General features: G+C 44.3%; 1 protein-coding gene across 3 annotated transcripts in view; it reads left to right on the top strand.

Moving 5' to 3' along the window:
• The window catches only part of LOC126281729 (caspase-1-like), a 161,569-nt gene that overhangs the window by 64,883 nt on the left and 68,919 nt on the right, over window positions 1-27,767 (top strand). The window contains exons 2-3 of one of the 3 annotated variants that reach the window (XM_049980916.1): window positions 2,538-2,721; window positions 2,825-3,014. The exons of 1 other annotated variant lie outside the window; for it this stretch is intronic. In XM_049980916.1, the coding sequence (XP_049836873.1) occupies window positions 2,881-3,014 (134 nt within the window). In that variant the 5' untranslated portion in view covers window positions 2,538-2,721; window positions 2,825-2,880. The remainder of the gene's footprint in view (window positions 1-2,537; window positions 2,722-2,824; window positions 3,015-27,767) is intronic. One more of the 3 variants, XM_049980912.1, reaches the window with a different exon arrangement.

Raw genomic sequence — 27,767 nt, 5'->3', positions numbered from 1 at the left:
AGGCTACAATTCAACCTTTATCAAAGTCGGAAACGTGATGGTACGCATTTCTCCTCCTTACATGATGCATCACAACAACGTTTCACGAGGCTGCTGTTTGCGTATGAGAGATCGGTTGCAAAACTTTCCTCATGTCAGCACGTTGTAGACGCCAACATTGTGTGAATGCTCTGAAAAGCTAATCATTTGCATATCACAGCATATGCTTCTTGTCCGTTAAATTTCGCGTCTGTAGCACTTCATCTTCGTGGTGTAGCAACTTTTATGGCCAGTAGTGTATCAGAGCCCATGGCAGACCCTGTGACTACTAGGCAACAGGACAATGCTCGACAGAAGTGACTGAAGTGCTAATCATTTCTGCAGAACATGCTAACGTACCTGTCTTGTGAATATGAAGTTCCTTTCTCTAGTCGCTCAAGTCGTCATGTTTTTTACTGAACATTACTGTAAAATCGCACATAGGACCACCTTGCCATTAGAGATAAACAGTTGACTGAGGTTGCTGCTTATATTTCCATCCCGCTAAACGCATTATGTTGACATATCGACATTTTATTTAAGATGAGTCACCATGTCTTGAATGTAACTACGCTGATGACAGCTACACATTAGCTGAAATCAGTCTACAATAAATAGATTAAAATTAACGACCGATACTTCCCTTCCTCCTATCTTGGACCCAGTCAGTATGATATATAACCTTTTAACGTTGCGAGCTAGCTCCCATTTTGACAAACCTCTTCTGGGGAGGTAAACGCAAGCAGTGCTTAAAGATACTGGCATTTCGTTCGAAATTTGAGGAAACAGTTGACTGATCAGACTGGTCAGTTTAATGACGAGCGTGTCGAAACCGTTCATATTTGGGTGGGCGACCAGGCCACAACAGGGTTCAGAAAGAAGACAATTATCCTTTGTACAGCTATTTGACGGAGGCGATTTTCTGACGCCACAGCTCACAAAGCTGTCCTGCAGTGCCTGAGAGCGACTGGGAATCAAATACACTCCTGGAAATGGAAAAAAGAACACATTGACACCGGTGTGTCAGACCCACCATACTTGCTCCGGACACTGCGTAAGGGCTGTACAAGCAATGATCACATGCACGGCACAGCGGACACACCAGGAACCGCGGTGTTGGCCGTCGAATGGCGCTAGCTGCGCAGCATTTGTGCACCGCCGCCGTCAGTGTCAGCCAGTTTGCTGTGGCATACGGAGCTCCATCGCAGTCTTTAACACTGGTAGCATGCCGCGACAGCGTGGACGTGAACCGTATGTGCAGTTGACGGACTTTGAGCGAGGGCGTATAGTGGGCATGCGGGAGGTCGGGTGGACGTACCGCCGAATTGCTCAACACGTGGGGCGTGAGGTCTCCACAGTACATCGATGTTGTCGCCAGTGGTCGGCGGAAGGTGCACGTGCCCGTCGACCTGGGACCGGACCGCAGCGACGCACGGATGCACGCCAAGACCGTAGGATCCTACGCAGTGCCGTAGGGGACCGCACCGCCACTTCCCAGCAAATTAGGGACACTGTTGCTCCTGGGGTATCGGCGAGTACCATTCGCAACTGTCTCCATGAAGCTGGGCTACGGTCCCGCTCACCGTTAGGCCGTCTTCCGCTCACGCCCCAACATCGTGCAGCCCGCCTCCAGCGGTGTCGCGACAGGTGTGAATGGAGGGACGAATGGAGACGTGTCGTCTTCAGCGATTAGAGTCGCTTCTGCCTTGGTGCCAATGATGGTCGTATGCGTGTTTGGCGCCGTGCAGGTGAGCGCCACAATCAGGACTGCATACGACCGAGGCACACAGGGCCAACACCCAGCATCATGGTGTGGGGAGCGATCTCCTACACTGGCCGTACACCTCTGGTGATCGTCGAGGGGACACTGAATAGTGCACGGTACATCCAAACCGTCATCGAACCCATCGTTCTACCATTCCTAGACCGGCAAGGGAACTTGCTGTTCCAACAGGACAATGCACGTCCGCATGTATCCCGTGCCACCCAACGTGCTCTAGAAGGTGTAAGTCAACTACCCTGGCCAGCAAGATCTCCGGATCTGTCCCCCATTGAGCATGTTTGGGACTGGATGAAGCGTCGTCTCACGCGGTCTGCACGTCCAGCACGAACGCTGGTCCAACTGAGGCGCCAGGTGGAAATGGCATGGCAAGCCGTTCCACAGGACTACATCCAGCATCTCTACGATCGTCTCCATGGGAGAATAGCAGCCTGCATTGCTGCGAAAGGTGGATATACACTGTACTAGTGCCGACATTGTGCATGCTCTGTTGCCTGTGTCTATGTGTCTGTGGTTCTGTCAGTGTGATCATGTGATGTATCTGACCCCAGGAATGTGTCAATAAAGTTTCCCCTTCCTGGGACAATGAATTCAAGATGTTCTTATTTCAATTTCCAGGAGTGTATATGTTCTCATTCTGCGACCATCAAAATTTTCACATGAGTTTTTGTCCTTCACACGGCATGATCAAGATAGCCCTGCAACAGAATTTTGGGCCTATACAGAACCATTCCAACAGCGTTCTTCCCGCCCACGATTCGCAGAAGGAACATCAAGAGGAGAAATGGAACTGGTGTGGTGTGAGCCCCTGCCACACACTGTATAGTGCGGCCCCTGCATAACGTAGATGTAAGGAGCTGCTACTTAGGGACGATAACATGGTGTGTACAGCTGGACAGAGAGGGCTTTGAAAAGATATGGAAGTAAGTATTTGCGGAAGCAGTAGTTCGGACTAGCATGTTATGCTGAATTTTGTTGTTGGCTTCAAATTGTTTTCTGTATTGAAAGCAACTTTTCACTCTTTAGTTTCAGTTACTTACGAGGTAACGAGTCTCTGAAGCAGGTACTCTTATCCCCGTGTGATGGAAGAAAAAAGTGTTCAGATCAGCGAGTTGAAAGAAGGCAGACAAGAAGACTTACTGGCAAAGCCATGTGATGATCACGCCAAACCCAGTGGACAAGATGAAGTGCTCACCACCTTACACGATGGCACCAGGTAGGCAGACTATGGGTATTGCGTGCAAAATTTAGCGCACAACATAAAAAGGTAGTTGTAATCAGACCAGTGCCGTGATGAGTCGGGAGCCATGGCTGGCTCATGATATGCGTTGGATTAAACCTTGGTTGCTATTCTGCATTCAGTCTTCCGCGGTTATTGAGATTATGCTATTATCCTCTTCTGGACTGCCTTTGGCCTGGCGCTTATAGTTTCCAGCTGGGCTGTGTGCGGGCAGTTGGCGTGGAGCAGCGAGGAAATCTCCGCGGCATGTAGTTTGGCCGGGCCCGCTGGCGGCCTCTATGTGGTGTCAGAATATGTGGTGCTTTACCCATTCTACGAGGTTCGTAGCTCACTGATCCTGGACATGAAAGTTGAGTTTGACTTAATCTACCAGCAAGTCATGACTTTTGACATTGTGTTGTTTGGAGTTCGTTGTCGGCTGCTAGGATATTCCCGCGAGCAACTACGTGTGTTTTCAGGTTGGCAAATTTTAGCCACGCTCTGGTGGAGTTTAACTGTACTCGCTTATTTTAACTAAAGTGCAGCAGAGGAATCTTCTGTCTTGTGGAAGTTAACGTTCCGGCTACCTGCCCTAGCCGCTGATGTAAATTCAGGCAGCGTATTTTCCTCATCGTGTTGTCGCTCTCCAGCATGGTGTGTAGTTTGACAGCTCAATGCATAATTGGTTGTGGGCGCCAATACCTTCTACGTTGTTCCATTGAACTCCCTGTTGAGTGATGGTCGGGTGAAGCGGAGGTTATCCTGTCGGTGGGTCCGTTGACTGTCTGTCGGTTGGTTTGTCGTCGGATCCACAATGGTTGGGCTGACTGCCTGTCTCACCTAAGTGAGCGTCAGTGTTTGAATTCCAGGCCGACCCTGGGAACTTCTGAGCGCCCTTGGGTGTACTGCCTTTTCTTGTTTGTTCTTGTTGTTTGCATTTGTATGGTTTCTAGGCGATTTTTAGATTAAGATTGTTTTGCTCTTAAGGCGTCAGATGGTTTGGATCTTCAGCATAGTTTAAGAAATGTTTTATGTAAAGCCGTTGGTATTTTTTTTTTTTTAAATTACTGATATTGAGTCTTAAGTAATGGGCCTTCAGCCGATTTTGAATTTAAGTTGTTTGCTCTTAAAGTATCAGATTCTTTGGGCCTTCAGCCCAATTAAGGAACTGTTTTAAGATAAGGCTTTGCTTTTTAAATTTCTGATTTTGGTTGAGCTTTAAATTATTGACGTTCAGCCGTTTTTAAATTAAAGTGGTCTTGCCCTTAAGGCATGAGATTGTACGGTGCATTCAGCCGCTAATTAAGCTCCAAAACTAAAGCTGTTTTTTCCTTTCTTTTTTTTAAATATAGAAAACAGGGCGTCTCAAGCTGTTACTGACTTTTGAAACATCCGGCGACCCAATCATCGCGTAAAGTGATGTTGAATGTTTTTGGGAATACCACCATGTGGTGTTGACATATTACGCTCTAAAAGTCAAACTTGCATACATTAAACATAGTCTCACAATGGTATGGGTGTCTGACAAGGTCATGTGTCCTTGTAAGCTGTTCAAGGGTGTGTGTTGCTCCACGAAAACTCCCCAACTCATCCAGAACATTTAAAGCAAAGTTGCCAATCGTCGCATCACCTTGGAATATTTTCAAGATTCGGCAATATTTCTACAGCTTCTTTAACATAGTATTTCATTGCAAATAATTTCATTGTCTGATAAAGTTTGAGCTTACAATTAATAGTGTCCGTCAGGTTGCCAATGTCCAACATGAACATTAAGCGTCCCTACATACTTCCCTGACACATGCATCAAGTTAAGTCAACATCTACCGACGTCTCTCCAGACGACTTAACACCCTGGGACTTTCATAGCCAGAAATCCTTAATACAGTGCCAAATTACACTTGATATCCCGTACGATCATACTTTCGATAATATACGTAGATGTGGTACTGAGTCAATCGTTACTTGGAACTGGAGAAATACTACGTCTCACTTTATTCATAGCTTCCCAGTAGCCACTTGATAACATAATAAATCTCTTTTCGAAAGGTCTACGTTTGCGGAATCTGCGCTGGCTGGCAGGGAGAAGGCCCTTGTGTTTGAGATACGTTGTTAAGTTCGAGCTCACCATATGCTCCAAAATGAAAAGCGTCCCCTGGCATAAGCTTCACAGTGATACTGAGAGAACATGTACATATGTAGAAATTCAACAAATAATTTCATTGGACTGTCCACTTTTCGAGCTGCTTGATCTGCCTTCTTCCGTTTAATTCTATCTACTTACTTTCTTCTTACAACATAGGCTGTTCTATGGTGCGTTCATTTGTTTTTCTGTGTCTGTTACGTCCAATCGATTTGTACACTCCTGGAAATGGAAAAAAGAACACATTGACGCCGGTGTGTCAGACCCACCATACTTGCTCCGAACACTGCGAGAGGGCTGTACAAGCAATGATCACACGCACGGCACAGCGGACACACCAGGAACCGCGGTGTTGGCCGTCGAATGGCGCTAGCTGCGCAGCATTTGTGCACCGCCGCCGTCAGTGTGAGCCAGTTTGCTGTGACATACGGAGCTCCATCGCAGTCTTTAACACTGGTAGCATGCCGCGACAGCGTGGACGTGAACCGTATGTGCAGTTGACGGACTTTGAGCGAGGGCGTATAGTGGGCATGCGGGAGGCCGGGTGGACGTACCGCCGAATTGCTCAACACGTGGGGCGTGAGGTCTCCACAGTACATCGATGTTGTCGCCAGTGGTCGGCGGAAGGTGCACGTGCCCGTCGACCTGGGACCGGACCGCAGCGACGCACGGATGCATGCCAAGACCGTAGGATGCTACGCAGTGCCGTAGGGGACTGCACCGCCACTTCCCAGCAAATTAGGGACACTGTTGCTCCTGGGGTATCGACGAGGACCATTCGCAACCGTCTCCATGAAGCTGGGCTACGATCCCGCACACCGTTAGGCCGTCTTCCGATCACACCCCACGATCGTGCAGCCCGCCTCCAGTGGTGTCGCGACAGGCGTGAATGGAGGGACGAATGGAGACGGTCGTCTTCAGCGATGAGAGTCGCTTCTGCCTTGGTGATAATGATGGTCGTATGCGTGTTTGGCGCCGTGCAGGTGAGCGCCACAATCAGGACTGCATACGACCAAGGCACACAGGGCCAACACCCGGCATTATGGTGTGGGGAGCGATCTCCTACACTGGCCGTACACCTCTGGTGATCGTCGAGGGGACACTGAATAGTGCACGGTACATCCAAACCGTCATCGAACCCATCGTTCTACCATTCCTAGACCGGCAAGGGAACTTGCTGTTCCAACAGGACAATGCACGTCCGCATGTATCCCGTCCACCCAACGTGCTCTAGAAGGTGTAAGTCAACTACCCTGGCCATCAAGATCTCCGGATCTGTCCCCCATTGAGCATGTTTGGGACTAGATGAAGCGTCGTCTCACGCGGTCTGCACGTCCAGCACGAACGCTGGCCCAACTGAGGCGCCAGGTGGAAATGGCATGGCAAGCCGTTCCACAGGACTACATCCAGCATCTCTACGATCGTCTCCATGGGAGAATAGCAGCCTGCATTGCTGCGAAAGGTGGATATACACTGTAGTAGTGCCGACATTGTGCATGCTCTGTTTCCTGTGTCTATGTGCCTGTGGTTCTGTCAGTGTGATCATGTGATGTATCTGACCCCAGGAATGTGTCAATAAAGTTTCCCCTTCTTGGGACAATGAATTCACGATGTTCTTATTTCAATCTCCAGGAGTGTAGTTGGCCTGTTGCGTCAACATGGCAGTGTATGGCGGCAATTGCAGATTAGGTGTAATTTTGTCTGTTTGTGTTTTCTACACTCGGACGAGCTGAAAGTTTCTCATTATAACGGTCTTGAACGTGGATGGCCTTGAAGGTTGGATGGAGGATAAAAACAGCCAACCGGTTGCACAAATTTTACTGCATTTACCTGGTTTTGGTACCAACTAAGACGATGCTGATGTTTGGATTGTGGGGCGCTCAACTGAGCTGTTATCAGTGCCCGTACAAATTCCCAATCTTTCCTCAGTCCAATATTTCCACTTGCATGAATCATGATGAAATGATGAGGACAACACAAATACCCAGTCATTCCGAGGGAGCTGAAAATCCCTGAGTCCGCCGGGAATCGAATCCGGGACCCTGTGCTCGGGAAGGGAGAACGCGACCCCGAGGCCACGAGCTGCAGACTGTACCAATTAAGGGCATCTTCGTCAGAATGAGCTACAGTTACCTATAAAAAAATTAATCAACTTACCAGAATAACAAATATGTATAACTTACATAAGTTCCATCGAATCGAGAGGTAATAAAACAATATAAACTGAAGTGCCGAAGTCCAATTAATAAAAGTTATCTTGTAAAGTCAGTGTTAAAATCATAAGCAAATCAAACAACTAGGGCTGGCATCAGACGCAGTATCAGCACTACAGGATGGTAACAGCGCAATGCGCCCCAATTTTGGGGCGCGATTGCCGTAGAGCGGTACGCGAAGAAACATCTGTGCTACAAATGAAAATAATTACTACAACAGAACTATCTAAATAAAGGACGTATAGTAATAGATAATAAATGAAAGATACAAGAAATGCTGCACGTTGAAACAACAGTTCTTACACGACATCTGTCGAGTGCATAAAGCATTAAAGTGCTCAAAATGAGTAGAATTAACACAGCAGGAATAGCAGCCATGAAATACAACAAAAACCACTAAGAGAGGAGGAAAACTATGTATCAGAACTGTCTGTGTAAAGAGCGACAACCAAGGAACGGCAGTAATTTCTAAAATAAATTCGTAGTTAAGTCTGCTGTAAACGAACATAATGTCATCACGTACCTAGAATGTAACTGAAAACGTAAATTCACAAAACAATAAATTTTTTAAAAATTCTTCCTTCAAAGAATTAGCGAGGATGCCTACCACTGGGCTGCCCACTGCAAAGCCGTCAGGTTGTTTTTACATTTTCCCATTAAATTCAAAGTAATTGTATTTCTGCACTGTTTCTAGCAAACAATGAGATCAATACTTCTTTCGCAACAAATATCTTTTTTAAAGATATTCTTTATTTTACTAGACGACAAATGTAAGGATATAGAGGCATATCTCACAAGGGGTAAGATAGATACTGCTTACAGGAAAATTAAAGAGACACTTGGAGAAAAGAGAACCACTTGTATGAATATCAAGAGCTCAGATAGAAACCCAGTTCTAAGCAAAGAAGAGAAAGCAGAAAGGTGAAAGGAGTATATAGAGGGTCTATACAAGGGCTATGTACTTGAAGACAATATATGGAAATGGAAGAGGACGTAGATGAAGATGAAATGGGAGATGTGATACTGCGTGAAGAGTTTGACAGAGCACTGAAAGACCTAAGTGGAAACAAGGCCCCGGGGGCAGACAACATTCCATTAGAACTACTGCCGGCCTTGGGAGAACTAGTCCTGACAAAACTCTACCATCTGGTGAGCAAGATGTGTGAGACAGGTGAAATACCCCAAGACTTCAAGAAGAATATAATAATTCGAATCCCAAAAAAGCAGGTGTCGACAGATGTGAAAATTACCAAACTATCAGTTTAATAAGTCACGGCTGCAAAATACTAACGCGAATTCTGTACAGACGAATGGAAAAATTGGTAGAAGCCGACCTATAGGAAGATCAGTTTGGATTCCGTAGAAATGTTCGAACACGTGAGGCAATACTGACCCTACGACCTATCTTAGAAGATAGATTAAGGAAAGGAAAACCTACGTTTTTAGCATTTGTGGACTTAGAGAAAGCTTTTGCAGTGTTGACTGGAATGCTCTCTTTCACATTCTGAAAGTGGCAGGGGCTAAACACAGGAGGGAAAGCTATTTACAATTTGTACAAAACCAAATGGCAGTTTCAAGAGTCCAGGGGTATGAAGGGGAAGCACTGGTTGGGAAGGGAGTGACACAGGTTTGAAGCCTATCCCCAATGCTGTTCAATCTGTATATAGAGCAAGCAGTAAGGAAAACAAAAGAAAAATTCGGAGTAGGTATTAAAATCCATGGAGAAGAAATAAAAACTTTGAGGTTCGCCAATGACTTTGTAATTCTGTCAGAGACAGCAAAGGACACCGAAGAGCACTTGAATGGAATGGACAGTGTCTTGAAAGGAGGATATAAGATGAACATCAACAAAAGAAAAACGAGGATAATGGAGTGTAGTCGAATTAAGTCGGGTGATGTTGCGGGAATTGGATAAGGAAATGAGACACTTGAAGTAGTAAAGGAGTTTTGCTATTTTGGGAGAAAAATAACTGATGATGGTCGAAGTAGAGAGGATATAAAATGTAGGCTGGCAATGGCAAGGAAAGCGTTTCTGAAGACGAGAAATTTGTTAATATCGAGTATTGATCTAAAATTGTAAAGTATTTGTATGGAGTGTAGCCATGTATGTAAGTGAAACATGGCCGATAAATAGTTTGGACACGAAGAGAATAGAAGCTTTCGAAATGTGGTGCTACAGAAGAATGCTGAAAATTAGATGGATAGATCACATAACTAATGAGGAGGGATTGAATAGGATTGAGGAGAAAAGAAGTTTGTGGCACAACTTGACCAGAAGAAGGGATCGGTTGGTAGGACATATTCTAAGGCATCAAGGGAGCACCAATTTCGTATTGGTGGGCAGCGTGGTGGGTAAAAATCTTAGAGGGAGACCAAGAGATGAATACACTAAGCAGATTCAGAAGGATGTAGGTTGCAGTAGGTACTGGGAGATGAAGGAGCTTGCACAGGATAGAGTAGCATGGAGAGCTGCATCAAGCCACTCTCTGGACTGAAGACAACAACATCATGTTTTTCTTTATGATGTTGGTGATTGTTTGAACTGGTGTACGTGAGTAGCCTTTACGTGTGCGCATGTAATCGTAAATGCAAACCTGGGGATGTGAACTGACAAGCTAAATGCGCTTTGGAGCACAACGCCACATCACTTACATGAAACTGAAGATAATACTATGAGTGTGTGTGTGTGTGTGTTTGTGTGTGTGTGTGTGTGTGTGTGAAAACCGATCTCATTCATAAGCAAATAAATAAGCAAACCGATAATTTTACGCTCAGTAGGCTTGGTCAGTGACATTTTTATATTGTCGTTAAGAAATTTTGCCAAGTTATGATTAGCATTGTTCATACTATTCATGATTGGTCGAAGTGGATGAAGCAATCGTATGTACTTTGGACTTTGAGTGCAATTTTGGGCCGTGTGAATTCATATTAACTATCTGTTTTTTTATGGAATGCTTCGAGGAAATGCTTAGCGTCGCCAATAAATGATTTAATTTCCTTTCGTAATGCAGGAATTGGGTTCACATTAGATCCTGAAATGCTGTTTCCTCAAAAAAATTTAAAGTCTTTGTTACATGTTCGCGCTTAATGACAATAACTGAAGCATTACCCTTGTCTGATTTCGAATTGAGGGCTTCATTTCTTTAAGTTTGGCATTAATGTTTTTAATCACTTTTAGAGTGAACGCGTTGTCTAGGGGTAGTGCCTCTCATTAGTAATGAAAACGTCCTCGGTCTTAAATTTCGAATAAAAACCACCAGCAAGGGAGGCCAAAGACTTGCGGCTATTAAGTGCTATTAAGTCACCAACGGCCTTGTCAAAGAGGGCAGATGAGCGGACAGAGGTTCAGAGCAAGCTCTTGCCCTCGGAGTAGAAAAATGCCCCTGAAAAATGAAAAGTGGAATAATCACCAATGGTCAACGGCATGAGAATGCAGAAGGCAACTATTGCATTACATGCACTTAACGTGTATCCACAGGACATGTAGCCTGAAACTAAAAGTGTCTTTATGATCTTTCCATTGGCAAACGATTCCGGACTAGTCCCCCATTCGGATCTTCGTGTGGGGACTGCCAAAGGAAGGTGATCATGCGAAAAAATTAAATAACCAACGAAAGGGTGACGTTCTACGAATCGATGTGTGAAATGTAAGGTGTCTGTACGTTGTAGGAAAGCTAGAAAATCTGAACAGGGAGCTGTTAAGGATCAGTCTAAATATAGTGATACTCAGTGAAACGAAGTGGGAAGATGGTAAGGATTTGAGGCCAGGCGAATTTAACGTAATAACAACTGCAACAGAAAATGGTATTAACGGGATTAGGATTCGCTATGAATAGGAAGGTAGAGCAGAGAGTGAGTTATTGTGAACAGTTCCGTAATAGGGTTGTTCTCATCAGAATCGACAACAAACAAACACCGACAACAAAAGTTCAGGTATACATGCCAACGTCGCAAACAGAAGATGAAGAGACAGAGAAATTCAGGACATGAAAAACTAATAGTCATGGAAGACTTCAACACGGTGGTACGGCAATGAGTGGAAGAAGCGGTTATGTGAGAATACGGGTTTAGCTGGCCGCTGTGGCTGAGCGGTTCTAGGCGCTTCCGTCCGGAACCGCGCTTCTGTTACGGTCGCAGGTTTGAATCCTGCATCGGGCGTGGATGTGTGTGATGTCCTTAGGTTAGTTAGATTTAAGTAGTTCTAAGTCTAGGAGACTGATAACCTCATATGTTAAAACCCATAGTTCTTAGAGCCATTTGAACCATTTTGAATACGGGTTTGGTAATAGAGATCAGAGAGAATGAAGGCTAATTGAGTTTTCCAATAAATTTCAGCTTGTAATAACAAACACTCTGTTCAAGAATCAAGAGAGGAGTAGCTGTACTTGGTAAAGGCCTGAAGACACAGTAATGTATCAGTTACATTACGTCATGATCAGATGGAGATTACGAAATCAGGTGTCGGATTATAATGTCTAGCGAGGAACAGATATAGACTGAGATCACAATTTAGTAATCATGAAGGGTAGGGCGAAGTTTAAGAGAGTAGTCACGAAGAATCGAAGAAATGGGCTACGAAAGTACTAAGGAATGAAGACATCGTACGCTTGAAGTTCTCTGAGTCTATAGACATTGCATTACAGAATACCTCAGCAGGCCGTTCATTTAGAGGCCAATGGACTTATTCCAAAAGAGCTATCACAGACGTTGGAGAGAAAAACATAGGTGCGAGTGAAGTAACTTCGAGAAAACTGGGTAAAAGAAGAACTACTTAGTGATCGACGAAAGAAAAAAGTAGACAAATTTTCAGGTAACTTCTGGAACAGAGAAATACAAGTTACTAACGAGTGAAATAAACAGGAAGTTAAGCGAAATGGCTGCATGAAAAATGTGAAGTAATAGAAACAGAAATAATTGACTGAAGGACTGACTCGCCATACAGAAAAGTCGAAACAAACTTAGGCGAAATGAAAAGCAAGGGTGGTAACATGAAGAGTGCAATGGGAATGCCACTGTTAAATGTGGACGGGCGAATAGGTGGAAGCAGTAAACCGAAGGCCTCTATGATGAAGAGAGCTTGTCTGGTGACGTGACAGAAGAAGAAACAGGAGACGATGAGGAAGAGATACGGGATCCAGTATTAGAAACGGTACGTTAAAAGGCTTTGGAAGACTTAAAATCAAATGAGGCAGAAGGGATGGGTAACGCTACATCGGTATTTTTAAAATCGTTTGAGCATTGACTCCACCCAAACGACTATTCACGTTGGTGCGCAGAATTTGTGACACTGGATAAATGCCATCAGATTTTCGGAAAAACATCGTCCATGCAGTTCCGAAGATTGCAACAGTCGAAAAGTGCGAGTTATGGCACAATCAGCTTTAGAGTTCATACATCCTAGTCGCTGACAAGAATAATATACAGAGGAAGTGATAGTAAAAAAATGGTTCAAATGGCTCTGAGCACGACTTAAAATCTATGGTCAATAGTCCCCTAGAACTTAGAACTACTTAAACCTAACTAACCTGAGGACATCACACAACACCCAGTCATCACGAGGCAGAGATGATAATAAAACTGGGGGTCAGTTATATGACCGTTAATTTGGCTTTAGGAAAAGGAAAGGCACTGTAGAAGTAGCTCTGACGTTGCGGCTGATAATCAAAGCAAGACTGGAGAAAATTTGAGACATGACCGTAAGATATGTCAGCCTTGAAAAGGCTTTCTACAATGAAAATTGGTGCATGATGTTCGACATTCTGAGAAAAATTGGGGTAAGGTATAGAGAAAGACGTATGATATACGATATGTACAAGAATCAATAGGGAACAATAAGGGTGGAACATCAAGTACGAAGTGTTCGAATTGAAATGGGTGAAAGATAGAGATGTATTCTTCCGCCACTACTGTTCAGTTTATACATCGAAGAAGCAATGAGGGAAATAAAAGAATGGTTCCAGAGGGGGCTTAAAATTCAACGTGAAAGGATATCAACGATAGGTTTTGCTGTTGACGTTGCCATCCTCAGTGAAAGTGGGTACGTATTACAGGATCTATGTGCTGAATGTGGCTTGAGAGTAAGTCGAAGTAAATAATGAGAAGTAGCAGAAATGAGAATAGAGAGAAACTTCACATCAGGATCAATGGTGCGAAGTATATGAAGCTAAGGAATTCTGCTACTTATGCAGCCAGGAGGGTATAGGAAGCAGACTAGCGCAGGCAAAAGGGCATTCCTGGCCAAGAGAAGTCTGCTAGGATCAAACATAGGCCTCAATTTGAAGAAGAAGTGTCTGAGAATGTACGGTGGTGAAACATGTACTGTGAGAAGACCGGAAAAGAGCAGGATCGAAGCATCTGAGATGTAGTGCTACGGAAGAATGTTGAAATTTAGGTAGACTGATAAGGTAAGAAACGAGGAGGTTCTCCACAGAATCGGAGACGAAAGGAATATGTGAAAAACACTGACAAGAAAAAGGAACAGGATGGCAGGACCCGTGTCAAGACATCCGGGAAATACTTCCATGGTACTAGAGGGAGCTGTAGAGGGTAAAAGTTGAAGAGAAAGACAGAGACTGGAATACATCCAGAAATAAATGAGGCCGTAGATTGCAAATGCTACTCTGAGATGAGAAGCTTGGTACAGGAGATGAATTCATGGCGTGCGGAAGGCTGATAACTCAAAAAAGAAGTCGTTTTTAAACGAACATTGACTTTTAACTAAATTTTTGTTGGAAATGTTACATACGTCATAGGCTATCCTTATTTGAAGAGAATTTTTCCAATTTAATACTGTCAAGTCCCGCCACTTTTTCAACCACGTTTTGGTCTGACATTTGGCATTACATTGCATTTAAATTGTTTTCTAAGAGTGATGATTCTTCACGCGTAAAATGTATTTTAGTCTTATTTGAAGATATATCAAAAAAACTTATGATCTGACTTTTGAAAGCTAACAAAGTAACAAAAGATTTTGGCACAGTTAAAACACTTTGGACCTTAGCGAATTTCTTTTCACAGCTACTGTAAATAAGATTTGTACTGTTATCTTACCCATGTTTAGTAAAATCCCAGACATATTAGTCTGATAATTTAATTCATAAGAAAACTTTTTGTAAGTTCTAAGTGCAGTAAGAAAGCTTCTTCATTTAGTCTGTTCGTCATCTTGCAAAGAGAACTGATATTTTTCGGAAATTACTTTTTGTTCTATGCTCTTAAAAGTTGTTGGTTCTTTCATACACTGCCTGAAGGTTCAGAATGGCTTTTAAGTGACTAGGTTACCATCCCATTTCTTCTCAACGCATGTTATAAATAATTACTGTACATGTGTATAATAATTTTCCTCTTACGTCTTTGTACTTTGTGACACCATTGTATACTTGGCCTAGGAAAAATCTGACAACCCGTTGACTTATTACAACGGATCTAGATTTCAACTGTAGCATAGTCATATTTAGTGCATACCTTAAAATGACTTTCTTATTACTATACCACATCGTCGTACAAAATACAGAAAAAATATATAACCAAAAGAACTGGTGGCTTGCCCACGTGGGTATACACTGCTGAGCCAAAACATTACGATCACTTGCTTAGTGTCTTGTTTGCCCGTCTCTGGAACAAAATGTATCACTGATTCTGTGTAGCAGGGATCCGATAGTTTGTTGGTAGGTTTGTGAAGGTATGTGGCATTAGAACTCTACGCACAGGTCATGCAATTCTCGTAGATTACGCGCCACTAATTCGCATACGCGGTGATCGCACCCGATAGTGACCCAAACGGGTTCGATAGGACTTACATGAGACGGATTTGGTCACCGAGATATCAGCGTGAGTTCACTGTTAAGCTCCTCAAACCACAGTGAAACGGTTCTGGCCCCCAGCCGTGGCTGAAAGATGGCATCGCTGTAAAAATTGTTTTGCAACAACATAAACCTTATTTCCACCCTTTCTGAAACCTTTTTGAAAACCACACATTGCACGTTGTACCACCATACAGCGAGACGTTCAGAGGTAGTGGTCCAGATTGCTGTACACACCAGTACCTCTAATACCGAGTAGCACGTCTTCTTGGATTGATGCATACCTGTATTCGTCGTGGCATACTATCCACAAGTTCATCGAGGCACTGTTGGTCCAGATCGTCCCACTCCTCAACGGCGATTCGGTCGTAGATCCCTCAGAGTGGTTGGTGGGTCGCTTCGTTCATAAACAGCCCTTTTCAATCTATTCCAGGCATGTTCGATAGAGTTTATATCTGGAGAACATGCTGGCCACTCTAGTCGAGCGATGTCGTTATCCTGAAAGGAGTCATTAACAAGATGTGCACGATGGGGGCGCTAATTGTCGTCCATGAGGACAAATGCCTCGCCAATATGCTGCCGATATGGTTACACTGTCGGTCGTGAGATGGCATTCAGGTATCGTACAGCCGTTACGGCGCCTTCCATGACCACCAGCGGCTTACGTTGGCCCCACATATTGTTGTTGTTGTTGTTGTCTTCAGTCCTGAGACTGGTTTGATGCAGCTCTCCATGCTACTCTATCCTGTGCAAGCTTCTTCATCTCTCTGTACCTACTGCAACCTACATCCTTCTGAATCTGCTTAGTGTATTCATCTCTTGGTCTCCCTCTACGATTTTTACTCTTCACGCTGCCCTCCAATACTAAATTGGTGATCTCTTGATGCCTCAGAACATGTCTTACCAACAGATCCCTTCTTCTGGTCAAGTTGTGCCACAAACTTCTCTTCTCCTCAATCCTATTCAATACCTCCTCATTAGTTATGTGATCTATCCATCTAATTTTCAGCATTCTTCTGTAGCACCACATTTCGAAAGCTTCTATTCTCTTCGTGTCCAAACTATTTATCGTCCATGTTTCACTTCCATACATGGCTACACTCCATACAAATACTTTCAGAAAAGACTTCCTGACACTTAAATCTATACTCGATGTTCAAAAATTTTTCTTCTTCAGAAACTCTTTCCTTGCCATTGCCAGTCTACATTTTATATCCTCTCTACTTCGCCCATCATCAGTTATTTTTCTCCCAAAATAGCGAAACTCCTTTACTACTTTAAGTGTTTCATTTCGTTGTGCAATTCCCGCAACATCACCCGACTTAATTCGACTACACTCCATTATCCTCGTTTTTCTTTTGTTGATGTTCATCTTATATCCTCCTTTCAAGACACTGTCCATTCCATTCAAGTGCTTTTCGGTGTCCTTTGCTGTCTCTGACAGAATTACAATGTCATCGGCGAACCTCAAAGTTTTTATTTCTTCTCCATGGATTTTAATACCTACTCCAACTTTTTCTTTTGTTTTCCTTACTGCTTGCTCTATATACAGATTGAACAGCATTGGGGATAGGCTTCAAACCTGTGTCACTCCCTTCCCAACCATTGCTTCCCCTTCATACCTATGGACTCTTGAAACTGCCATTTGGTTTCGTACAAATTGTAAATAGCTTTCCCTCCTGTGTTTAGCCCCTGCCACTTTCAGAATGTGAAAGAGAGCAGTCCAGTCAACACTGCAAAAGCTTTCTCTAAGTCCACAAATGCTAAAAACGTAGGTTTCCCTTTCCTTAATCTATCTTCTAAGATAGGTCGTAGGGTCAGTATTGCCTCACGTATTCGAACATTTCTACGGAATCCAAACTGATCTTCCTAGAGGTCGGCTTCTACTAGTTTTTCCATTTGTCTGTACAGAATTCGCGTTAGTATTTTGCAGCCGTGGCTTATTAAACTGATAGTTCAGTAATTTTCACATCTGTCAACAACTGCTTTCTTTAGGATAATGCCACCCCAAAAGAGCAATGAGTCTCCACCTTCTCGTACTCGCTGGACACTGTGTCTAAGGCGTTCAGCCTGATCGGGTTGCTTCCAAACACGTCTCCGACGGTAGTCTGGTTAATGGCAAATGCGACATTCATCGGTGAAGAGAACCTGATGCCAATGCTGAGCGGTCCATTCGGCATGTTGTTGGGACCATCTGCACCGCGCTGCATGGTGTCGTGGTTGCAAAGATGGACCTCACTGTGGACGTCGGGGGTGAAGTTGCGCATTATGCAGCATATTGTTCACAGTTTGAGTCGTAACACGACGTCCTGTGGCTGCACGAAAGGATTATTCAACATAGTGGCGTTGCTGTCAGCCATAATCCGTAGGTAGCGTTCGTCCACTGCAGTAGTAGACCTTGGGTGGCCTGAGCGAGGAATGTCATCGCCAGTTCCAGTCTCTTTGTATTTCCTCCATGCCCAAACACCATCGCTTTGGTTCACTCCGAGACGCCTGGACACTTCCCTTGTTGCGAGCCCTTCCTGGCACAAAGTAACAATGCGGACGCGATCGTACTGCGGTGCTGACCGTCTAGGCGTGGTTGAGGTACAGGAAACAAGAGCAATGTACCTCCTTCCTGGTGGAATGACTGGAACTGATCGGCTGTCGGACCCCATCCGTCTAATAGGCACTGCTCATGCATGGTTGTTTACATCTTTGGGCGGGTTTAGTGACATCTCTGAACAGTGACTGTGTCTGTCATACAATATCCACAGTCAACGTCTATCTTCAGGAGTTCTGGGAACCGGGGTATGCAAAACTGATGTGTGTATAAAGGTATGCAGGTGGTTCGCAGCTGTCAGCGTGTTTTCGATTACTACCACACTTTCCAGACAACCGCAGGTGACTGTCTTCCGTAGCATTATACTGCTGTCAACAGCTTGCGCCCGTCGCGTCGCCGTTCACCTCGATGACGGCGTTGGTACAGCTACGCATCGGCCTAATGCAGTAAAAATGCGCTTACTTGAAGAACTCATACATTTTCAGTGATCGACGGTCGACTCCCGATGTTCCCGTGACCACTGCAATCGTAACTGACGATGTCGTTTGGTCAACCTGTGAACAAGTAGCGGTGGTCTGCTTTAAGGTATCCGAAATTCCTTCACCAGAGTAGACGAATGGAATACTCCAGAATTTGAAACACGAACAGCTGCTAGCATGAGTTTCATAGAAGTAGATACCTTAGGGGTTGCGAAGCACCTCAAATCGCTTGATACGGGCAAGTTTTCAGGTCCAGATTGTATAGCGATTAGGTTCCTTTCAGATTACCCTGATACAATAGCTCCCTAGTTAGCAATCATGTACAACCGCTAGCTCACCGATATACACTCCTGGAAATGGAAAAAAGAACACATTGACACCGGTGTGTCAGACCCACCATACTTGCTCCGGACACTGCGAGAAGGCTCTACAAGCAATGATCACACGCACGGCACAGCGGACACACCAGGAACCGCGGTGTTGGCCGTCGAATGGCCCTAGCTGCGCAGCATTTGTGCACCGCCGCCGTCAGTGTCAGCCAGTTTGCCGTGGCATACGGAGCTCCATCACAGTCTTTAACACTGGTAGCATGCCGCGACAGCGTGGACGTGAACCGTATGTGCAGTTGACGGACTTTGAGCGAGGGCGTATAGTGGGCATGCGGGAGGCCGGGTGGACGTACCGCCGAATTGCTCAACACGTGGGGCGTGAGGTCTCCACAGTACATCGATGTTGTCGCCAGTGGTCGGCGGAAGGTGCACGTTCCCGTCGACCTGGGACCGGACCGCAGCGACGCACGGATGCACGCCAAGACCGTAGGATCCAATGCAGTGACGTAGGGGACCGCACTGCCACTTCCCAGCAAATTAGGGACACTGTTGCTCCTGAGGTATCGGCGAGGACCATTCGCAACCGTCTCCATGAAGCTGGGCTCCGGTCCCGCACACCGTTAGGCCGTCTTCCGCTCACGCCCCAACATCGTGTAGCCCGCCTCCAGTGGTGTCGCGACAGGCGTGAATGGAGGGACGAATGGAGACGTGTCATCTTCAGCGATGAGAGTCGCTTCTGCCTTGGTGCCAATGATGGTCGTATGCGTGTTTGGCGCCGTGCAGGTGAGCGCCACAATCAGGACTGCATACGACCGAGGCACAGAGGGCCAACACCCGGCATCATGGTGTGGGGAGCGATCTCCTACACTGGCCGTACACCTCTGGTGATCGTCGAGGGGACACTGAATAGTGCACGGTACATCCAAACCGTCATCGAACCCATCGTTCTACCATTCCTAGACCGGCAAGGGAACTTGCTGTTCCAACAGGACAATGCACGTCCGCATGTATCCCGTGCCACCCAACGTGCTCTAGAAGGTGTAAGTCAACTACCCTGGCCAGCAAGATCTCCGGATCTGTCCCCCATTGAGCATGTTTAGGACTGGATGAAGCGTCGTCTCAGGCGGTCTGCACGTCCAGCACAAACGCTGGTCCAACTGAGGCGCCAGGTGGAAATGGCATGGCAAGCCGTTCCACAGGACTACATCCAGCATCTCTACGATCGTCTCCATGGGAGAATAGCAGCCTGCATTGCTGCGAAAGGTGGATATACACTGTACTAGTGCCGACATTGTGCATGCTCTGTTGCCTGTGTCTATGTGCCTGTGGTTCTGTCAGTGTGATCATGTGATGTATCTGACCCCAGGAATGTGTCAATAAAGTTTCCCCTTCCTGGGAGAATGAATTCACGGTGTTCTTATTTCAATTTCCAGGAGTGTATCTGTACCTACAGATTGGAAAATTGCGCAGGTCGCACCAGTGTTTAAGAAGGGCAGTAGGAGTAATCCATCGAACTACAGACCTATATCATTGACGTCGGTTTGCTGTAGGTTTTTGGAGCATATACTGTATTCAAACATTATGAATCACCTCGAAGGGAACGATCTATTGATACCTATTCAGCATGGTTTCAGAAAACATCGTTCTTATTCGCATGAAGTAATGGCCGCTATCGACAGGGGATCTCAAGTTGATTCCATATTTCTAGATTTCCGGAAAGCTTTTAACACCGTTCCACACAAGCGACTTCTAATCAAGCTGCGGGCCTATGGGGTATCGTGTCAGTTGTGCGACTGGATTCGTGATTTCCTTTCAGGAAGGTCCCAGTTCGTAGTAATAGACAGCAAAGCATCGAGTAAAACTGAAGTGATATCTGGTGTTCCCCAGGGAAGCATCCTGGGACCTCTGCTGTTCCTAATCTATATAAATGACCTGGGTGATAATCTGAGCAGTTCTGTTAGGTTGTTCGCAGATGATGCTGTAATTTACCGTCGTCCGAAGACCAGTATCAGTTGCAAAGCAATTTAGAAAAGATTGCCGTATGGTGTGGCAGGTGTCAGTTGACGCTAAATAACGAAAAGTGTGAGGTGATCCACATGAGTTCCAAAAGAAATCCTTTGGAATTCGATTACTCGATAAATAGTACAATTCTCAAGGCTGTCAATTCAACTAAGTACCTGGGTTTAAAATTACGAACAACTTCAGTTGGAAAGACCACATAGATAATATTGTGGGGAAGGCGAGCCAAAGGTTGCGTTTCATTGGCAGGACATTTAGAAGATGCAGCAAGTCCACTAAAGAGACAGCTTACACTACACTCGTTCGTTCTCTGTTAGAATATTGCTGCGCGGTGTGGGATCCTTACCAGGTGGGATTGACGGAGCACATCGAAAGGGTGCAAAAAAGGACAGCTCGTTGTATTATCACGTAATAGGGGAGAGAGTGTGGCAGATATGATACGCGAGTTGGGATGGAAGTCATTAATGCAAAGACGTTTTTCATCGCGGCGAGATCTATTTACGAAATTTCAGTCACTAACTTTCTCTTCCGAATGCGAAAATATTTTGTTGAGCGCAACCTGCATAGGTAGGAATGAGCATCAAAATAAAATAAGAGAAATCAGAGCTCGAACAGAAAGGTTTAGGTGTTCGTTTTTCCCGCGCGCTGTTCGGGAGTGGAATGGTAGAGAGATAGTATGATTTTGGTTCGATATACCCTCTGCCAAGCACTTAAATCTGAATTGCAGAGTAATCATGTAGACGTAGATGTAGATCAACACTGTACGATGAACGGTGTGCTCCGAAACACGTGTGCGTTCACCAGCATTGTGCTGTTTCTGCAGGGATGCCTCAGATCATCCCGTATCTTACTTTACAGAGCACACGGACTTGCGAGCCCCATGTTCTGTGAAGAGTCGTGGAAGCGCCTGGTTGTGGTTTCACTGTCCTCCTACCTCTTTTCGTAGATTCTCACGACAGCAGCAGTGAGCATTCGAGCAGCTTCGCCGTTTTCGAGATATTCGTTCCCAGGCTTTGCGTAATAATAATTTGCCTTTTGTCAAAGTCACTTATCTTAATGGACTTCGCCATTTGCAGCCAATATCTTCGCTATGGTGATCCCCCGTCCGTGTTTGCTCCAGTTATACATATTTGTTACCGTGTCACTTGCCAAAAATCGCGTTGGGCAGTGGTCATGACGTTTAGGGTTATCAGGTTTATCGCATCTTATCTTACGTAGTATACTGGTTTAGCTACTTTACTTATGAGTCTATTTATCACACTTCTTTTGCACGTCTGGCGGTTTTAACCTTCGTGAGTTGTCCGACTGCGCCGTTTTATCTTTTTCTCTTTCACACTGCATGCCTACACTCTCACTATTTCTTATGCTCTAGAATGGTGGAACTTGAGCCAGTGTGACAGTGCAATCAAAATCACTCTCGCCCATCGTTGTCCTTCACTGAACTGATCTACATGCTACAGTAACTGTGACACATTGTTGGCTACGGTATCTGAATAAAATGACAGAAATTTTGAAAATAAAAATTAGTAAATCAGTGTAGTTCATTTCTGATTGAGCAGCTGAACAACGATCATCATTGATGGTGGCACGCATTCTCTCTACTGCATCTGATACACATGTAAAAAGACTGCGCGGCCAGAGTGGCCGAGCGGTTCTAGGCGCTAGAGTCAGGAACCGCGCGACCGCTACGGCGCAGGTTCGAATCCTGCTTCGGGCAGTGATGGATATGTGTGATGTCCTTAGGTCAGTTAGGTTTAAGTAGTTCTACGTTCTAGGGGACTGATGACCTCAGTAGTTAAGTCCCAAAGTGCTCAGAGCCATTTTTTAAAAAGACTGCAATGATTTCAAAACAAAGCTGGCTCCTGAAGTTTTATCATTTACGAATCGTCGTAATTTAACACCACTATCATTTCTGTGTGTGGGGTCTGTATCTTACAGAAGCGAGAGCAGTAGACTCGCAGTTCGCTGACAGTGGCCAGATCATATGTAGTTTGCGCTTGCTCAGAATTATATAAGCCACTGTTAAATGATCCGCAAATAATGGAAGGAATGCGCTTTGCTTACAGCAATGGCGGAACACAAATTTCATTCTGCATATTAGTCTCTATACCATGATCTGATGACCTCACAGTTCCAGGTTTTTTGAAACAAATATTAGAAAAATTTATAAAGCAAGTATCAGTTAATAATTACAGGGAGTACATATCCTTTTAAATCGAACATAAATATAACCCATTGTGACATATTTAATTCTAAATCAAACTAATTCCATTACAGAGAGACTTAACATAAAATATGTCTTTTCAGTTCGATGGAGACAACAGAAAGGAGTATAGTTTGTTGAGAGGAGCTTGGCTTCCACCTTATGTTTTGCAACAAAACATTTGAAAATACAATTCCTCCGATTCGTTTCAACCATAGGCTGATTTCACTGTTCTCGCTGATATGATTCACAGCTCATAAACATTTTATTATATTTTTCGTAGACCACATGAAACATTTCCTTACGGAAAGAGCGCAGATTCGCACAAGAAAAGCAATCTGCAACATTTTTTATATTTAAAAGTGATGATTTTCTTAAAGCAATCCTTCAGCTGATGCACTGAAATGTGCCCTGCCTGCACTTCAGTATATCTATCTGGCGAACGGATTAGGTCAGGTTCTAACGTTGGTTTACAAATGTTATATTCGGTGCTGGCAATACTTCCAGAGGTACTTCTGGACTGTGCATCTGTCGTTGTGCTACGTTCAGTTGCGTGATTACTGTAATCTCTGCTGGTAGATGGAAGATTGGTCCTGTTATACAGCATCTAGTCCTGCTGGTTGATAAGCCACTACCCTTCAGTTGAATCCATCTGGCCTCAGTGAGCTTGCACTGCTCGTAACAACTAGTCAATACTACCATGTCACCACAAGTATAGCAAATCCAATGAAAAGCTGCTTGCTGGAAATGCACTTTAGGTTCCACGCTATCCCTCACACTATCTTGTCCATTCTGTTTGGGTAAGAACAACTGTAACACGCATGTGCTCAAGCTAATTTGTTTAACTCTTGTCGGACCTGGTGTGGTATTCCCCCTTCAACGATTTGTAGCTCCTTCGTCGATTTTGTGTGCTTGCAGCCATCTTCCGATGTTAGTAATGTTCCACGGATTCCAATCTGCATGATCTCCTCAAGGGCTGCCCCCCTGACTGGGTATGTGTGAATGGCGTAACACTTCAGCTGTATGTGTCTTCCTGTTACTATAAATCGAAAGAGAACTCACAATCGTACCCGGTCAGTTTTCACCTTTAGTGATGCTATGCGGTGATAGAAGGACACGTTGTATCTACTGGGTTCCATAATCAGGTATAACTCAGGCGGCAGCTTTATCCATGCTGTCTATAACACTCACAAGTACTGTTCAGACGACAGAAAATTAGCACACAGTTATCCATGAAACACATGACGTGTATCTTCTTGCAAGTTTGAGACTACCCCTCATGTGCCCCATAAGCTATCTGATAATACTTGTAATAGCCTCCTCACTACAATTCCCTTGCGCATTACTTCTACTCATGCTTCCAAACTCACAAAATCCGATTTATCGTGTCCTCCGGTTTCCTAGCGTAGTCTATTACACTACTCGACGATTTCCGTAACGACCATGTGTTGTCAAGCAATTCGCTCTCTAAAATCTGTCTTTGTAACGTGTCACGCTTCTGGCTACTTATTTCCCTATGCTAGTCTACTTACCGCTCGTACAGTTTTTCGTTTCATTCTCTAATATCTCCCTCGCATGTGTATGGATAGTGAGAATATCCTGATAGTATTCTTGCAAATCCTAAGATGCAATGAGAGAAGAAAGATAGATTTGCTCCCATAAATGTAACTATGAAATGGATTTTTGATCATGTATTACTTACGGTTACTCCAGTAAATACACCTAAATCTGCGTACATCACACTTAGTGCCTCACAGAGGGTCACCGAACCATCTTCCCGATAATTCGGTTTTATTCTACTCCCGAACAGTGTGCAGAAAAAACGAACATCTATTTCTTTCCATGCGGGCTCTGATTTTCCTCACTTTGTTGTGGTCACCGTTTCTTCCTACGTAGGTCGGCGCCAATAAAATATTTTCACATTCGGAGGAGACAATTGGTGATAGAAATTTCTCGAAAAGTTCCCACCGCAACCAGAAACGCCTTTGTTTTATTGATGTCCACCCCACATCCTGTATGATTTCCGTGACGCTCGCTCCCCTATTTCTCGATAATACAAAACGTGTAGCCCTTCTTTGACCTTTTTCGATGTACTCAGTTAGCCTTTTCTGGTAAGGGTCCGAGACCACGCAGCACTACTCCAAAAGAAAACGGACAAACGTAGCGTAGGCGCTCTCTTTAGTACATCTGTTGCATCTTCCAAGTGTTGTGCCAATAAAATACAGTATTTGGTTCGCCTTCCCCACATTTTCTGTGTGTTCATTCCAATTTAAGTTGTTCGCAATTGCAATTCTTAGATATTCAGTTGCATTTACGGCCTTCATATTTAAATGATTTATCGTGTAACCGAAGTTAAGCGGATTTCTTTTAGTACTCATGTGGATGACCTCACAATTTTCATTATGGGGCTCAACTGCCAATTTTCGCACCATACAGTTAACGTTTCTAAATTATTTTGCAGTTTGTTTGAATCTCTTGATGACTTTATTAGACAATACACGACAGTGTCATCTGCAAACAACCTAAGACTGCTGTTCAGATTGTCTCCTAAATTGTTTGTATAGATAAGGAACAGCAGAAGCCCGTGACACTACGTTGAGGAACGCCAAAAATTACTTCTGTGGTACTTGATAACTTTCCATCCATTACTACGAACTGTGGCCTCTCTGACAGGAAATCACGAACAATTTGAAATCCCTTGTCTGTAGCATTCAATACTTCGCGTGAGTAAGGAGCTAGTGGTGTTTGACAAGAACGATGTTTCTAAATCCCTGTTGACTGTGTGTCGCTAGACTGTTTCCTCGAGGTAATTAATAATTTTTGATCACAATATATGTTCCAAAATCCTGATACATATCGATGTTAATGATGTGGATCTGCAATTTAGTGGATTACTCCTATTGCTTTTCTTGAATGTTGGTGTGACCTGTGCAACTTTCCAGTCTTTGGGTACGAATCTTTCTACGAGCGAGAGGTTGTATGCGAGTGTTAAGTACGGAGCTATTGAATCAGCGTAGTCTGAAAGAAGCATAATTAGTATACAGTCTGGATAGGAAGACTTGCTTTTATGAAGTGGTGTAAGTTGCTTCACTACTTCGAACACATCTTCTTCTAAGTTACTCATGTTGCCAGTTGTTCTTGATTCGAATTGGCAAAAATTTACTTCCTCTATTTTGGTGAAGCAATGTCAGAAGACTGTGTTCAGTAACTCTTCTTTAGTAGCACTGCTATCGATAGTATTTCCGTTGCTATCAAGCAGAGATGGCATTGATTGTGTCTTGCTGCCAGAATACTTTACATACGACCACAGTCTCTTTGGATTTTGTGCCATGTTTCGAGAGATAGTTTCGTTGTGGAAACTGTTATAAGCATCTCGCATTGAATTCTGCTCTAAATTTCGAGCTTCTGTAAAAGATACCAATCTTAGGTATTTTGCGTTCGTCTACATTTGACATATTGTTTTCGTTGTTTCTGAAACAGTGTTCTGACCTGTTTTGTGTACCACGGGGAATCAGCTCCGTCTATTCTTAATTTATTTCGTACAACTCTCTCAATTGCTGTCGACACTGTTCCTCTGAATCTCAGTCACGTCTGCTCTACACTTATATAGTTAATTTAGAAGGAGTGGAGATTGTCTCTCAGGAAGGTGTCAAGCGAATTTTTGTCTGATTTTTTGAATAAATATATTTTTAGTTTATTTTTGGAGGATTTGAGAGTTAAGATATTCAGTGTCGCTACGGCAAACCCGTGTTACTCACTTTGATGCCCATTAGCTCAGGAGTGTTTGTTGCTGAGTGGTCAAGTGTGTTTTCACATCTGTTTACTGTTCCAGTAGGTTGGTGAACTAATTGTTCGAAATAATTTTCAGATAATAGGAATAGCACAAAATGCGTATCTGTGGATTTAAACATGTATTTTCGACGACATATCGAGGGAAAATTTGAAGTCACCATCAACTTTGATTGAACAGGTCGGGTATGTGTTTGAAACTAGAGTCAAGTTTTCTTTCAACCTTTCAACAATTGTATCATTTGGTTTGGGAGGTCGGTGAAAGGATCCAGTTATTATTTTATTCCGGATGAAAGGAATGACCTCTACCTATACGAACTCACAGGAACTATCTACTTCCATTACGCTAGAAGATAAACTCCTTCTAAAAGGACCAAAGACGCCACTGCTGTCTTTAGCCTAGCTTTTCTGAAACACCATTAGGTCCCTCGCAAAATTTTCGGCTTAACTTATCTCCGGACGTAGCCAGCTTTCAGAGCCTATAACGAAATGAGCACCAGTGCTTTCTATTAGCATTCGGAGCTCTGGCACTTTTCCGAGAGCAGATAAGACAATTTACAACTGTTATACCGATTGTTCCTAGATCTAAGTCTTCCTGCGTTCGACTTGCACCCATTGAGACTGAAGTCTTTCTATGTTTCCCCCAAACCCTCCAGCCTACGAAACCGTCACGTCCACGCCACAAACCCCCATTACACGTGTAGGCACCTCCTGCGTGTAATGGACTACTGACTTCTTTAGTAGAAACCGAAATCCCACCACCCTCTGGCGCAAATCGAGGAATGTGCAGCCTACACGATGACAGAACCATCTGGGCCTCTGAGTCAGACCTTCCACTTAGTTCAGTACGAGAGGTCTACAATCGGCCCCGTCAACTATGTCACAAATGGAGAGATCTGCTTTCATCTCGCAAGCCAGACTGGCAGCCTTTATTACTTCTGATAGCCACTCGAAACCAGAGACAATCTCTTCTGATCACTGGTACCGACGTGGGCCACCATCTGCACGTGGCTGCATCCTGTAGTCTCCGTGGCATCTGGAAGGATCCATTACACATCTGGATTGACTCCACCCAGTACTCACACAGAGTTCACACTGGTTTTCTTCCCCTCTTTAGCAACCATTTATCTGATGGACCCCATAATGCGCCTAACATTGGACCTCCCAACTATCAATAATCCCACCCCCTGTGACTGCCTGGGTCTTGCAGGCTGAGAGATTTCCTCTAGAAAAGGAC

The sequence above is a fragment of the Schistocerca gregaria genome, chromosome 1, assembly GCF_023897955.1.
Source record: "Schistocerca gregaria isolate iqSchGreg1 chromosome 1, iqSchGreg1.2, whole genome shotgun sequence".
Taxonomy (NCBI): Eukaryota; Metazoa; Arthropoda; class Insecta; order Orthoptera; family Acrididae; genus Schistocerca; species Schistocerca gregaria.
This window is presented reverse-complemented; position numbering and strand designations above follow the sequence as displayed.